The sequence below is a fragment of the Eublepharis macularius genome, chromosome 7 (assembly GCF_028583425.1).
Source record: "Eublepharis macularius isolate TG4126 chromosome 7, MPM_Emac_v1.0, whole genome shotgun sequence".
Lineage (NCBI taxonomy): Eukaryota > Metazoa > Chordata > Lepidosauria > Squamata > Eublepharidae > Eublepharis > Eublepharis macularius.
In genome coordinates this window covers 34,117,416-34,133,952 of record NC_072796.1, presented here as the reverse complement: position 1 = coordinate 34,133,952, position 16,537 = coordinate 34,117,416, and the positions used below count along the sequence as shown (strand labels likewise).

General features: G+C 41.9%; 1 protein-coding gene across 1 annotated transcript in view; it reads right to left on the bottom strand.

Moving 5' to 3' along the window:
* PHLPP1 (PH domain and leucine rich repeat protein phosphatase 1) overlaps window positions 1–16,537 on the bottom strand; it is a 167,191-nt gene that overhangs the window by 46,913 nt on the left and 103,741 nt on the right. Inside the window, exon 4 of the mRNA XM_054985042.1 lies at window positions 8,551–8,717. Within this exon, the coding sequence (XP_054841017.1) occupies window positions 8,551–8,717 (167 nt within the window). The remainder of the gene's footprint in view (window positions 1–8,550; window positions 8,718–16,537) is intronic.

Below are 16,537 nucleotides of genomic sequence, written 5' to 3'. Positions count from 1 at the left end.
AAACCAATTTCATCAAAGACAAAAAGAAAATTCCACTTTACTCAACAAGTACTTAAACTGTGGAATTCACTGCCAGCAGGCACAGCAATGGCCTCAAGCACAGATGGCTTCAAAAGGGGATTTAGACAGATTAATGAAGGACAGATCTATTAATTGCTACCAGCCATAGTAACTGAAGGGACTCTCCATATACAGAGAGAGCAAACCTCTAACGACTACCAGAGCTAGGATGCAACATTGGGGGACACTCTGTTGGCCCTGCAGGGCAACTGGTTGGCCTCTGTGTGAAACAAGGTGCTGAACTAGATGAACTACTGGTTAGCGGGGCTCTTCTTAACATTCATTCTCGTGCCTTAGCTTTTCCCATCTTAAATGATCAGAATTCACACACCGCCAAACTTTTAAAATGCTAATTTTGAAGCAAAACAATACATACAAATTATGTATAAGCAGCCGATTTCATTGATGAATTACTCTTTATGTGAAGGATAAAATAAAGTTTTCCCTAATATCCAGCAAGTATCTTCTCTCCTGTAGTTTAAACCCATTGTTTCAAGTCCTATCCTCTGTTGCCAACAGGAACAGCTCCCTTCTGCCCCCAAATGATAGGCTTTTAAATACTTAAAGAAGGCAATCATGTCTCCCCTCAAACCTATTCTTCTCCAAACTGAACATTCCCAAATCCCCCAGTCTTTCCTTATAGGGCTTAGTCTCCAGGCCCCTGAGCATCCTGATTGCTCTCCTCTGCACCCATTCCAATTTGTCCACATCCTTTTTGAAATCAGGCCTTCAGAACTGCACACAGTGCTCCAGGTGGAGCTTGACCAATGCAGTATATAATGGGACAATGACATCCTGTGATTTAGATGTTACGCCTTTGTTGATACAACCCCAGATTGCATTTGCCTTTTTTGCTTCTGCGTCACACTGACTGCTTGTATTTAGCTCCCCATCCACCTGTATCCCAAGATCTTGCTCACCCACACTGCTACCCAGATGTGTATCCCTCATCGAATATGCATGCTTTGCATTTTTGTTACCCAGGTGGTGAACTCGGCCCTTATCCATGCTAAATCACATCTTATCTGCCCACTTTTCCAGTGTGTTCAGATCTCGTTGAATTCTATCCCTATCCTCAAGGGTGTTGGCTACTCCTTCCAGTTTGGTGTCATCTGCAGAGGAGTAATCTCTTCACATCCTCATCCAGATTATTTATAAAAATGTTGAAAAGCACTGGGCCCAGAACTGAGCCCTGTGCCACTCCGCTGGACACCTCCCTCCACTCAGACATGATGTCACTGGCAACTACTCTTTGGGTGTAGTTATCCAGCCAGTTCCCTATCCATCTAACCATCCTAGAGTCCAGTCCACAGTCCTCCAGTTTACCCATCAGAACAGCATGAGGAACCTTGTCAAAAACTTTACTGAAATCCAGATCAAGTACATCGACAGCATTCCCGTAATCCAGTAAGCCTGTCACTCGGTAATAGAAAGAGATCAAGCTGGTCTGGCAGGACCTATTGGGGACAAATCCACGCTAACTTTCCCGTATCACCATGTTGTTTGTCAGATGCTTGCAGACTGACACTTTTAATATCTGCTCCAGTATCTTCCCGGGGTCAGAGGTCAGGCTGACTGGTCTGTAGTTCCCAGGATCATCCTTTCCCCCCCTTTCTTGAAGATTGGGATATTTCCCCTCCTCCAGCATTCTGGCACATCACCTGTCCTCCAAGAGGCCTGGAAAATGGTAGACGAAGGGCTTGCAAGCTCTTTTGAAAGTTCTTTTAAGCACTCTTGGGTGCACCCCACTGGGCCCAGGGAATGTGTACACATCCAGTGCAGCAAGGTACTTCTCCACAATTTCTCTGCCCTTGTCAACCAACAGCCCTGGCCTACTGCCATCTCTAGGTAGGCCCGTTCTCTCCTTCAGGGAGACAACTGATGCAAAAGAGACATTCAGCCTTTCTGCCTTCTCTCTGTCCTCTGTCAGAGTTTCTCCATTTTCTCCTAGCAATAGGGGTATCACCCCCTTTACCTTCCATTTGCTCCTCACATATCCAAAGGTCTTTTTGCTAGGGTGAGCCCCCCTAGCCAGTCTCAGCTCATTCTGAGCTTTGGCATCTCTGATGGCTGCCCTATAGTGTTTAGTTATCCCTAGATACTCTCCTTTAGATGCATTTCCTTCTCTCCATTTCTTGGGCATCCTCTTTTTCTTCCTTAGCTCATCACAGAGTTCTCTGTTCATCCACATTGGCTTCTTAGATCTTCTACCACATTTTTATATTGCTAAAACAGTGATAGTTTGAGCCTGCGAGAGCTCTTCTTTTAGGGGAGCCCACTCTTCACTCTTCCAGCATTCTTGTCCATGGAATAGCTCTCATCACATCTCTAAGTTTGCCCTACTAAAATATAACATGCATGTTTGGCTACAAACTCCCTTGGTACCCCACAGCATAAGGAATTTTAGGAGAACGTCATCACTTCCCCCCAAGTTTCCCACTACCTTTACCCCATCAACCAACTCTTTATTGTTGGTTAATATCAAGTCCAGTATAGCTGAGCCCCTCGTCACTTCCTCCACTATTTGAGAAAGGAAGTTATCAGACAGGTCAGGAAGTTGCATGGCCCTTGACATGTAGCAGAATTGGTCTCCCAGTACACATCAGGGAAGTCGAAGCCTCCCATAACTACAAGCTCGTGTTTCTTGGATACCCTATTAAGCTGCTCCCAGAGGGCAGGATCAGCCGCAGCAGACCTCAACCACAATACTGCTCGCCCTTCCCTCCCTTATCTTCACTCAGACACTTTCCACTGGGCTGTCACTCTCCTCTTCCAGTATTTCCTGACAACCAAGCCCCTTCCTCATATACTGTACCACTTCACCTTCTCTATGACACTTCCTGTTCTTTTTGAATAACTCATACCCATCCAACTAATGTATTCCAGTCATGGGAATCATCCCACCAAGTCTCTGTAATGCTTAAGTCATATCTTTCCATCTGCATTATTGCCCAAGCTTTGTGCATTGTTATATTGGCACCGGAAACCTTGCAACATTCCCCCTCTTTGATCTGGCCTTCCCAGGTAGGCCTCTGCTGTTTGCTCTCCTTCTTCTCTGAAAATCCTATGCCCAGTTGTCTCCATTCCCCCGCAATGTCAGTTTAAAGCCCTCCTGATGAATTTCTTTAGGTCCCTTCCAAACACATTCTTCCCTGTCCTTGATGGGTGAAGTCCATTGCATGCAAGCAGGCCATCTTCAAGAAAACGTAGTCCATGGTTCCAGAATCCAAATCGTTCCTTCCGGCACCATGAAGGCAGCCAGTGGTTCAGCTCCATAATCTTCTGTTCCTGTTACATTCCTCTTCCTTTGACCTTTCCTGCACTTCCCTTGGCTGACTCCCCTATGCTAATTTTTAAACACAGAAATAATATCAGTACCAATATTGATACTGCTTATTCCCCAAAGCCAAAATAGCAACTTAATATTGCAATACTGATCATGATCTTTGAACAGTGAAAACAAATACTTAAACTGAGTAAAACAGCAGAACTGTACTCTGAGCCTGCCAGCTGAAGAACTGTGTTATTGATCTTGGCCCTCTGTAATGGGGCGAGGGGGGGGCGCACTACGGGAAAGAAGAGAGTAACAATAGAATCAATTACAGTGATGATGGCATCAGGGTCAAATGAATGAAAAAAGAGAAAATCAAAAGCAGAAGATGCTACCATTTCCTGTTGGCATATTTATTGAAAACATTTCTTGAAGAGAATGCTATTATTAAAAGGAACTCCAACAGACAGGTTATCTGATATTTTTAAAAATTCTCATCCTATTCACTCTGGCCAAAAAAAAAAAATAGGGCTGTTAAAACACTGAGTCTTGGAACGTATCAAGAAGTGACCAAAGGCTCACTGGTCAAAATGTTCCATTTGTTTTTGCAAGCAACAAAAATATATAATCCTCCCTGAATACTGAAATTAGTCTGATGGCCAACTGTATCAAAGAATCTACTGCCTGTCTCAAGAGAACTTTCTGACTGTGCCACATTCTCACTGTAATAACAACCCCACCCCCTTGCTGGCAAGGCCTGCTGTGGGGTCACCAGAATGGTGGTTAACACTGTACTGTGGCATCTATAGAAGCGACTCCTCCCCAGATTATGTAACATGCACGGGTGAGGGAGGTGCAAGCTGTCACTTTGGTGGCCAAGGTGAGAAGGAAATTACAAAGCTGCATTAAGAGCTCTGCACCTATTTTCACAAGACAATTTTTATTAAGCATTATTTAAAATTATAGATAACTTGTCTAGATAGGCTGGCTAATCTGTAAACAGCACCTCTTCACCTTTCCCAGGGCTGCCCAATGACTAAGTATCAACTGGTGCAATTCACCCCTTACATCAGAATATTCCAACAAATCACACCCAGGGTTAAGATGTACACACTGCATTTAAACATGGTGGCTGCTTGAAGCAAACTGCTAAGGCACTGATGTGTTTGGAGTAGCCATCAGCTACAATCCGCTGCATGCCAGTATCTCAGTATGGGTCCAGCTATCAACCACTTATGGCACAGGTTGCTGCTATGCGTTAGGCTATGTACTGACATAAGATTATTCTCCCAGTTATAGTGGGGCTATGCTTACCTAGAGATAACGCCAAAAGGAATATAATGTACTGCATGCACAGCAACAAAAGCCTAATTGCTTTCCCTTCAAGGCAGACAAATAGCTGCAGATGAGAGATCAAACTAGGAGTGCATCCAAACTGCAAGCATGTGCACAACATATAATACAACTTTTGTACTCTCGAGAAGGGGAGTCTACAGATAAGAAAGGGGAATGGACAGACAAGAGAGACATTCTACTAATGTAAATAACATGAACTTACACAGCGGGGGGTCATTTTATTATTCAGCTGGGAAGCAGAGTAGTTTTTGTTTCGCTTTTTTACACAAGCAAGCAACTCTGTCTGTATGTAGAGCAAGCACAGTTCAAGAAAAAGCTTTAAAACATGACATGCATATGATACTGCTAAGCTGAAAACTCTCCTTGGAAAGGGAAGGTGATAAATGCCCAGCAGAGCCCTGAAAGCAAGGCGGAAGCCCGCAGGCACAGCTGCATTGACTTCTCTAAGAGCCTGGGCTTAAAAATGAGGGTCAGCTCCCAAAATGGAAAAGGAGGACTTGTGCTTTTACTTGAGTGCAATGCAGAATATCTAGTCCTCCACCTGGTAAGACACCATTCAATGGGTATTTATCAACTGCAGATCAAGACAACAGGAACAGAAAGTAACAATTCATTCACACATCAAAGAGACCAACCCAAATTTGCTCACCACTCAAGGAACTGCATCGCTACCTGACAAGTATCCTTGCAGGATAAAGAGGATCATTTCTTCTCAATAATATTCTACGGTTGCTGTTTCTGTTCCTCTTTTTTATCTTGCATATATGACTTGTGGTTTAGCAAGGTGCAAATGTACATACCCAGCTATAAATAACCCATTTTACAGATGGAAAATGAGACCGAGAAATGGTTGTCCAAGGCAAATTAATAGCAGAGGTGGAACTACCGCTAATCCATGTGCAACTCTGTCAAGTGGATCACATCTGAGCTTTGCTAAATAATTTAACAAAGCATTTCTTGGCCTGAAAGTAGGCTTATCACCCCCCAGCTGGGTGCAGGGAATTTAATCCCCCCCCATCCTAGCCTGTTACCCTCTGCTATCGCTCACCTGGCTGGCAGGGGGGAATTAAAGGGGGAAACCAGGACTCACTGGCAGGTTTATATGCTCACTGGTGATATAATACTGCTTCTAGCAAATACTCTGACATCACTTCCCATGTGCCAGGAAGTGATGTCATCACATTGCTGCTGAAGCCATAGTTTGAAAACAAAAACCATAGAGCTTTTGCACCAAAACCCAGAGCATTTCCAACAGGTTGGTGACATGATGATGACACTTTCAGACATGGTGTCATTACATTGCCAATGAGAGTGAAAACTTGGTGCCGCCTGCCAGCTTCCCCTCCAGTTGCTTGCGGGGGGGGGGGGGATCTGGCAACCCTACCCTCAAGTTATTTATGATTTCTTGTACTTTTCTGAACTCTGGGATTGATCCAACCCCCTCACCCCACCCCACCAAAAACTGTATACATATTAAGAGTACTTTTTTAGTTTTGGGAATCCTTCCAATCTACAGTTCTGTAGTGGAGAGCAACATGCTACACACTTATTAAGTGTGCCTCCAGAGCGTCGCACAGCAGGGATGTCTTGCAAATCCTAGCACCTGCCCTGGGTCCCAGGATACTCTTGGTTTTCAGGAAAATGGCTGGGACTGTTATCCACAATGGCTATGCTAAGCCTCTAGTCCCTCATCAAGGGAACTGCATTGCCTGTTTAGGGCCTTGGCCGCAGCTGTTCATTTACAAAGAGCCAGGCTTGTACAAGAGAATACTGAAGCCAACACTGCACAGCCTTAGTCTGGAACAGAGAATGGAACTGGTTCTCTCTCCTGATTATATCCACAAGGGAAGTATCCTGTAAAAGGCAGCTGAAGAGGTTACTTTATACGCGGCACAACTTTATACTTGGTTCAGTACATATAGGTCAACACCCTTCCTCAGCAAAGGGAAGGGTGTTTTTTTTACTGATAAGCAGTCACCGCATTGACTGGCACCTGATAACCACTGAGTGACAAGATATGGCTGTTGTTTCTGAATAGCTCTGCTGAAAACTGATAGTTCCGAGAATCACTTGGAGTTATACGGAGAACTCTCTATGCAACTCTTTAACTAGAAAGAGCCATCAGACCAGGCCAGAGAATGCATGAAGAATCTCTCAGATTATCACTGTGTTGGGGGGACTGGGCAGCAGTTCCTACTTTACCCAGATGGCTTACTGGTCACTCTCCTGGCTTCTACAGTATTAATATATTAATTGTAGTCTCTATATATATTTGGTGATAAGGGTCTTGAGAACACTATGAGCCAATATGCAGGATAAAAACCTATAAAGATATCCATATATGACGTCCTCTAAACACTATTAGATTTAGTGAGGTTTGTTTCTTGCATGACGTTTTCAACTCAGTTATGTATGCTTATACATGAATTGTTTTGCAAGCTCTTTTGGACCTACAGATCAGCTACTGCAATACTAGATTCCAAAATACTACGTTTAAGGTATCAGCTATCACCATCATAAATTAAATTTGACCAGTTATTAAAATATGGTTTAGTTACACAGGTATGTAGCAATGTTGCCTCCATTCGCATACTGACCCAAACAATATAACATAAATGTGTTCCTCTGTCTATATTCTCTCTCATATAATGCATCAGACTCCCTCCCTTGGTCACAGCCAAATATATACAAATGGTATATGTGCAGTTGTCTCCTTGCATTAAAGCAGGACTGGGCAGCTTCTGGTTTGTGGAGCAGCAGATGTCGCACACAGATTGTTTCGGGCCCCTGAGAAGAGCGTGAACGTACAGTTCAGGTCTGTAAACTGCCAGTAACCCGCTTGCCTGTGGCAAGTAAGCACTGCCTCTAGGAGGTCAAGAAGGCAAAATAAGCCTTGTAAATTGGGAGGTGGCTCTTTTCCTCCTTATTAATAATAATAACAACAACATTTGATTTATATACCACCCTTCAGGATGACTTAACACCCACTCAGAGCGGTTTACAAAGTATGTCATTATTATCCCCACAACAAAACACCAGGTGAGGAAAGTGGGGCTGAGAGAGCTCCTAGAAGCTGTGACTGACCCAAGGTCACCCAGCTGGCTTCAAGTGGAAAAGTGGGGAATCAAACCCGGTTCTCCAGATTAGACTCCCATGCTCTTAACCACTACACCAAACTGGCTCTTGTGCCAAAAAGTTATGTGCAGGCAAGCAAAACATTCAGCAGGCTAGCAAACCCTTGTCGGATCTTCTACTGCATGTGCCGCAGTGTATCATTTAAATAGGAGGACTAACCCAGATCGATCTATAAAGACTTTACACACACTGTCGGACACGAGTAGTGTTATACGGTCTGTCCATTGCTTTTGTAAGAGTCTTTGTGCTGATGGTTTATGTATTCTTATTGCGTTAGCATTTGATTTACATTTAGAGCTAACGGTTTACTTGTCTGCAATTGAACTGAATTGAATATTTTGTATTGACCTGTATTGAATATTTCATTTATTGATTTGAATTGAGTCTTGGAGTGTAGTGGATATTGTCCCTGGAGATTATTTTTGTGGCCGTTCAGACGTATCTTCCGGGATAGCCTCTCTTGTCGAGACAATTCCATCCAGTGTTTGGCAGGGCACTTTGCTCATACAGCACTGCGGCCACTGTCAAATGTGGTTGCATCAATGCACCTTTCACTGTGAAATCATCGTATTATGTAAAGTGTGTAGGGCTCGTTGAAGAAACAACAGGCACACCCATTTAAGCCCTAGTGAAAGACTAAAAGGAAAACAGCTGGAGTCTTTCAAATATAAGCAAAAGGAAAAGACAACAAAGCAGTATGATTTAAAAAATGCAGAACTTTGGCTTACCTTTGTAGATCATTAAGTCCTCTGATTTTTGATGAACTAGGGTTCAACCTCAAGAAGTTTTGCTTCAAATTGAGATGAGTGAGGTCCTGGCTATAGAACAAGTTGGCAGGCAGATCCTCCAGGCTGCAACATGAGAGATCTACTGAACTTATCCGCTGTGATGCAATCTAGAAAAATCAAGGGGGGGGGGAAAATCAGGAAAACTCAGGTACTGTAATTCTTGCTTGGAATCAGGATACTGTTTCCGCAATGTTCTTGTACCGAGTCCCACTAAGAAACAAGGTTGCTAGAGCCTCTACGGAACACTTGAAAACACTAAAGGAAGGTCAGATGAACAGCTTGGCTTGATGACGCATCTCTTCATTTTTTGCCTTTTCAGCATTCAAAATAAAAAGTAATAGAACAGAGCAGAGCTATAAAGAGAAGCAGCACAATATCCAGTAGGTCAATGAACAGACCCAAGGGAAGCAATCTGCAATGGGAGCCAGCAGCAACCAACACACGGCCTGCACTACCATTGATCCCAAGAAGAGTAAGACGGTACTACCTTGCCCCACCCTCGTTCCACAAATAACGGGACTCAAATACTCATATTTCCAGAACACCCCAAAAATCCTTGGCTACAGTCTTGCATGGCAGCTCTGACCACATGGAGGTTACACTAGTTCTTCTTTTCTTCCTCCTGGCAACTCTCATATCTCCACTTTCCATGCTTCCTTTTCTCTTTCCCATCCACCCAACCACCTTTTATCTGCACCCATCTTCAGTTATACTCACATTTCTCCACAATGGGGATCCAAAACAGCCTACAGCATTCTTTTCTCTTCCACTTTATCCTCACAAGCCTGTGAAGCGGGTTAGGCTGAGAACTTGGGCCACCCAGTGAGTTTCCATGGCAGAGTGGATATTTGAACTGAGGTCTCCCATATCCTAGTCCATAACTCTATCCACTACATCCCTCTGGTTTTTGTGAACGCTCCCTTTAGTCACTATGGCTAGTAGCCCCTGACAGACAGATCCTCCGAGGGGTTCAGCGTAGATGTCACTTGCTTTGTAGTGACTACGGGCCCTATCCAATGAAAAGGTCTACCTGCACAAGCCCAAATGAAACGAATGGAGGCTCATCAAGACCACAAACTATTAAAGGCAGCAGCTGTCATGATGATCAGTTCTCACGGGACCTGGAGAACTTGCCATATGTTCTCTTTTTCCTGGTGTTCAGAGTTTTGTACAACAAAATACTGTGGTTTGCCAATCAAACAACAGAGCTGATCTGGATAAATGGTACCATCTGAACCATTCCGGAACTTAGGATATGGAGTTTCTTTTCCTTGAAGCTTTGAAGGAAAGTCTTGATCAATATCTAGGAGAAAGATTAGAAGCTGGCTTCTATGAAGGCAGACTATTTGTACTGCTATCTTAGCAATACTCTAATGGGCAGCAGTTCTCCAGGAGCTCAGAGAGAAGTACAGACTGGAAATGCTAGAAATGTAATCTAGGCTAAGCATATGCTCTACCTTTGAGCTACGGGCCCTCCTCATTCAACACATTTTAGATATGCAGAAACAGCATGTGCTAGCATCAGGAAGAAGGCTAGGATAGAAATACTTCTCATCTAGATGTCAGAGGTTTCCATGGGCTTAGAGCACAAGACAACATTTAAACATGCATTTCCCCCAGGAAGGACTGTACCATGTGTTCGCATTTTAATCTCCATGATAAAAAGCAACTGTTCTTAGGCAGAGTTGGACTTAAATCATAGGACCGTTCTGACAGTCTATGAACCAACTGTGTGTACATCTGAATTTGCCCTTTGTTGTCAGGCAACAGCAGGAATTTTGCAGAGACTATAAAAATTATTTTATAGCTCATGTTAACACAGGTGATTAACATTTTTAAACGGAAAATTGTATCTGTTCATAGAAGGTAGGGTGTTTTTTAAACATGAACAGAGTAAAGTAGTAAGCTTCACTCATGCATTAGGAATATAAATATTGCAAAGCTATGCCGTTGGGTATCTATCTGCTGTTCAAGTTAGCAGACATAACCACTGTACCAGAGATGTAGGTAAGCCAAAGCTGGGTAGGAAAGACATGCTTGAAGGAGGAATGACGAGTGTCAAAATGGGGTAACATTTTCTTTACACGTAAAACAATGAACTTGCGTTCATTGGATGGTTCATATTACAACATGGGTAATCCATTCTCTGCGCAGAATACAAACAATGGTCCAGAAAAGAAAAGTCTACTTTGGGAAGGTCGGCTGGCTTGTACACAAGCAGCATGACTCAATGGAAACAAGAGAAAAGCAGAAAGCGAAACTACCACATTGTCTGATCAGTTCCCCCAAAAGGTTACAGATCATTTGGCGATTCATTCCAGCACCAAATAAAGCCATGCTACACATTTGACATTTTTACTGCTGTGGGTTGCTGAAGCCTCAATAAAGAATACAATCCAAAACAACATCTAAATTGGACAGAAATAAAAAAGAGCTACAATGCTAATGGTTTGTAAGTAATACCCAGAGACAGTGGGCAAGAGTTCACTGCTTCAGAGACTTTAATTGCTCAAAAGCTAGCAGTGAGTAAAGATGGCTTATTTTTGATGGAACTGCGATTTGAGTAATTAAAAAAAAAAACGCCCGAAATGTCTGTGAGAGAAGGCAAATGTATAATTATTATATTAGCAATATTTAACACTCCCATAGAAGATTTCATGCATTCAAATGCTTTCTACACATTCTTGGCAATCCTTACAACAGTCCTGTAAGGTAAGCCAGCACTGGTATTCCCATATTTAGAAGAAAGACTGAGAGATAATAAATTTAGAAGCTCAAAGTCCTTGTTCTCAGCTACTACGCTACACATACCAATTTTTAAGTTTTTGGATAGAAAATTGGAAGATACTCAACTGGATTTTGAGGTTAGTGAGAGGAAAGGCAGAGGGCACCCACTATAACTTAAGAGCACAGAAGGAAGAGTAGTAAAGAGCTCTCTCAGCCCCACCCACCTCACAGGGTGTTTTGTTGTGGGGATAATAATAACATACTTTGTAAACCGCTCTGATCGGGTGTTAAATTGTCCTGAAGGGCAATATATAAATTGAATGTTATTGTTGTTATTAATTAAAGTTATACAACTTTATTACCAATATACAAGGTATTTTCTGACATAAGTCTTCTAAATGCTAATTTTTATCCCTGTTATGAATATAGTCAACTGAAAGTCTCAATTAAGACTGAAAAGTGGGCCAAAACCCAAAGGCTTAAAAAAAAGGAGGGTAGACCCTTTTAAAGGTCAAAATGTATATTTTAACCCCAGTCAATTTTCCATTTGTTGATAAGGCAAAATACTGTTTTTAGTGTCAAATGTGAAAGAATCTCCTCAGGTTTTATAAATTCTCAGTTCTGGTGGACCCAGTTCTGCACATGCCAGCTTGCAGTCGGGCAAAATTAACACTTGCCTGTACACATGCATTCTCTGTGGTGGCCTCCACCTTATGGAATGGCTTACCTGACGAGCTTAGGAAAGCACCCACTCTCCTGGCTTTCGTAAGCTATGCAAAACTTTAATTATTCAACAGGGCTTTTTACTCAGATAGGAGGGCTGTAATATAAGGAAGCAATCTCAAAGAGATGCACCAGTAAACAGATAGGATTGACTGCAGACTTCACTACTATTGCTTTAAATATGATCCTACTATGTAGTTCCTATGTTGTTTAATATGTCAGTTTTAGAATTGCTTGTGTTCTGTTTCAGCATTTCTTCAACTCTGTATTGGATTTCTGCTGGCTTTAAATCTTTCCAAATTTGCATATATACTGAAATCTTTTTGAAATTGACTGTATTGACTCTCACTGTATAATCCACCTTGAGTCTCAATAAGAAAGGCAAACTATAAATAACAAAAATAAATAGAATTACAAGACCACAGACAATGATGTAAAGAAGAACAACTGTAAGGTAATTGGCTCTGCAACCACTTCTGGAATCCATAATGAAATTTAATTGCTCTATTACTGCCCTGAAAGGCCATTTTCCCTACTATTAATTGTCTTCTGTGGAGTATTGTGTTTTATAAAGATACCAAGCTCTTCTCAGGAACCGGTAGTGTCCTCCCCTCTCCCATTTTGTTTCCTGGATCACCAACATCATCACAGGTAAATGCTGCGTTTTCCCAGCACTTGTGCCCAAAAGGTTGCTTGACAACAGATTACTGTTCAGAGTGAAACACTGCAGCCCTAGTTTCTTAAATTCTTCCTCCTGTATGACCGTATCAGAGAAAAGAAGGTTCAGCCATGTCAATCAGGCTCCACAGAGGCGACATTTCTAATGTTACACTGAATTTATTATTTTAAGTAAAAAGAAGACATTTGAAAAAGAAACGCTCCCATGCAAATCTGACAGGCTGAAGTATGAGGGAAGTAACTCATGTATAGTCAATTGCTACCCTCCTCTCCAAGTGCAAATCTTTTTAAATTACTTGGATTTAAAAACCATCTACTGTCTCCCTCCAAAGGAAAAGTTACAGCTATATTCTCTCTGGGCAATGTGAGCTTCTTCTTGGTAGCAACTAGCATTACTGTAGAGGTAGTATGACAAATTTTAAAATATAAAGCTTCCTGTGAGACAAAACTAGCTCTGACAGAAATCTTATTTATGATAAACCTCAGCATGGTTTCACGTATTACGGGGAAGCACCAAAACAAAAATTTCCAGTGCGGCATGCTTCCTCTTTCCATGTTGGGAGAAAGGTACACAACCTATCGCCTATTTGTGGGCAGCAAACATGACAACAACTAGTCCATCAGGTCAGAGTCACCTCTGGAAACAATGAACTGGATTTTGTATCCCAACAACAACAACAACAACAACAACAACAATAACAACAACAATAACAATAACATTCAATTTATATACCACCCTTCAGAACAACTTAATGCCCACTCAGAGTGGTTTACAAAGTATGCCATTATTATCCCCACAACAACAACAACAGCAACAATAACATTCAATTTATATACCGCCCTTCAGGACAACTTAACACTCACTCAGAGCGGTTTACAAAGTTTGGTATTATTATCCCCACAACAACAAGCACCCTGGGAGGTGGGTGGGGCTGAGAGAGCTCAAAGACAGCTGTGACTGACCCAAGGTCACCCAGCTGGCTTCAAGTGGAAGAGTGGGGAATCAAACCCGGCTCTCCAGATTAGCCACTTAACCACTATACCAAACTGGCTATAAAAGCTTCTAATTGCATGAGGGAGGGACTGCAGGAACACAACTGATTCTAGCAGAGGTTTTCCCACACAGTTCCATCCATGGACAAAGAGAAAGTAAGCTGTTAACCCTTAAAAGTACTTGCACAGAAAATGCTGGTACATACTAAAGTAGCTGCTAGCTTCATAAATACAGTTTGGTCATTTTATGAAATAAAAGTGAAGTTCCACCAGAAACTTCTCTGTTCTTAACTACACATGTTTCTAGAGGCTCCCAACCTAGGCTCATTTTAATGAACCTGATCTGGCAAAAAGAATGCAATCATGGCAGCCATTCCTTTGTTTTCCTTTACTAACAGCCTTCCTCAGTCGGGAACATGGAAATCTGACATCTTTTTGAAGCAGCAAACAGTTCAACTGAACGAGCAGTACCTCAAACTTCAGTATCTCTAGAACCTTCTCCTTTTATTGTAGGCTATCTTCTTATAAGCCACCCATCCCCCAGAGAGTTCTGGGCAGTATACATGAGGGGTGCCCCGCCTTATGCTCACAATCATTTTCCAAGGCAAGTTACATAAAAAGATAGTGTGAATGGCCAAAGTTCACTCTGCAAACTTCTCTGCCAAATTAGTATTTGAACATATGAGGCTGCCATTGGTATATCTAGGTCAGTATTGCCTACCTTGACTGGCTCTCCAGAATCTCTGACAGAGAAATATCTCTCTCCTTCCTTTGATAATTTAACTAGAGACTCTACTGAGCCTCAGCCGCTCAAAATGATAATAACTTAACAGTGTGATCCGTTTGAAGCTGTAGAATTTAACTGAAGAAGGTAGAAGTTTTGTCAGCTTTATTTTAAGCTTCATACACGAAAGTTAACTAAGCAAAAAAACAAGTTGATAAAGGACATATGCATGTCCTTGTATCAAACTAATTCTTCAAGCATTGGAACCAGGCAGGTATCTCATATGTATACATTTAAAAGATATTTATTAAAGCAAGTTTCTTTTTTAGTATCCTTCTTTACACTTTTTATGTTTTGAAATCATAGCAAAAAAGAAAGGCAATACCAATATTTTTCAGAACAAACAATACTAAACCAGTTACTGACTGAGGAAATATTAATATTTTGTTACCATCATTCATTTAAGTGCTTTAAGATATTGGTGGTGTGTGTAGGGGAGGGGCCTATCAGAACTTTAACATAGAGGGAAGTTGCCCATACCCTATCATCTTCCCATAAAGCATTGAGTTTCATTTTTTAAAAATAAGAAAATCTATGCAGCTTCAAATATAAGTTAAAATTTTACATGCCTGAAACACATCCAAGTTTCACAAATGCATAAAGGATTTTAAAAGCCTGTCAATAGACAATAAAGTAAGGACAGAGTAAAAGCCAAGAAACAATTGATTAAATGACCTAGTTAGGAAATATATTTTTAAAAAGATAGCCCAATAAGGTTTGAGCTACTAACAAGACTCAGATTAACATCAGTGTTCCATCAGAAGCAGAATTTGTCATTGTTTCTGGGGATTTTAGGCAATGTGAAGTTGACAAAACAAAACAAAAATGGATGAATTGTTATGCTGTATAGAAAATGCCACACTACAGCCACCTTCTGAAGTTAAGTTTGAAAGCACTCATTAAAGATCAGTATACAACTGAGTGGCTGATATTAGTCTGATGAAAAGCTATTACCACAGCTTCTCCCTCAAAAGATTTCAGAGATGAAACCAGAGAACTAATGTTTAATTGTGGCATGAACTACTGTGATCCAGAGACACATATATGCAAGTAAACACAGACTTCCTTAAAGAAACACTAAATGGGTTATTCGATTAACCTATGGCCCATTTTTATGTTACATCCCTGCTTGACTGTGGAACATTTTACTCTTGAGTAGGCTTTCATCAAATTGCCATGTGCTTGTACCCTCAAGCATGAAGGTAAACCCTTTTACTCCTGCAATAAAATGGTTCACATGTTCAGTATCTTTGAAACTACCGTTCAGTGACATTTTAACGCAGCCTCAGATAAGCTATCAAAAAACTTTATTTTTTGTTTCAGGCCCATGTGAGTCAAAGGGGAAACAGTGCCAAAGTCACAGGTAGCATGGCTCATACAAATATACACACACATTCAAAGTGGGAATCAAGATGTTCATATACTTAGTTAACCCAGAGAACCGACCCCTCCACTTCACATCAGCTTCTAAGCTGCATGAACTATCATGGTGTCTATAAGACAATGATCTCTATGGGAAATGCCTTGGGCAGGTCTCAGGAGAAGCGCCATAGAAATTTTCTAAATAGATAAGAAGTGGTGGAAATCTCTCAGCTGTAAGGGGTTCACAACTCCTTCCCCCTTAAACATTAAAATACACATGAAATTAAAGACATTAAAATTAATCTCTTAGGAGCAGCCTCGCAGGAGTCACCTTTCCTTGGCTGTTTCTACACCATTCCAGTAACATTTGGATCCAAGGAGCATAGAGGAGAGACCAACTACACAGTTCCCTATGATATAAGCAGGGCCTTTTTCCAGCAGGAACGCAGTGAAACGGAGTTCTGGAACCTCTTGAAAATGGCCACATGGCTGGCGGCCCTGCCCCCTGATCTCCAGGCAGAGGGGAGTTTAGATTGCCCTCCGCGCCGCTCCAGCAGCACGGAGGGCAATCTAAACTCCCCTCTGTCTGGAGATCAGGGGGCAGGGCCGCCAGCCATGTGGCCATTTTCTCCGAGGGCAACCCACTGAGTTCCACCACCT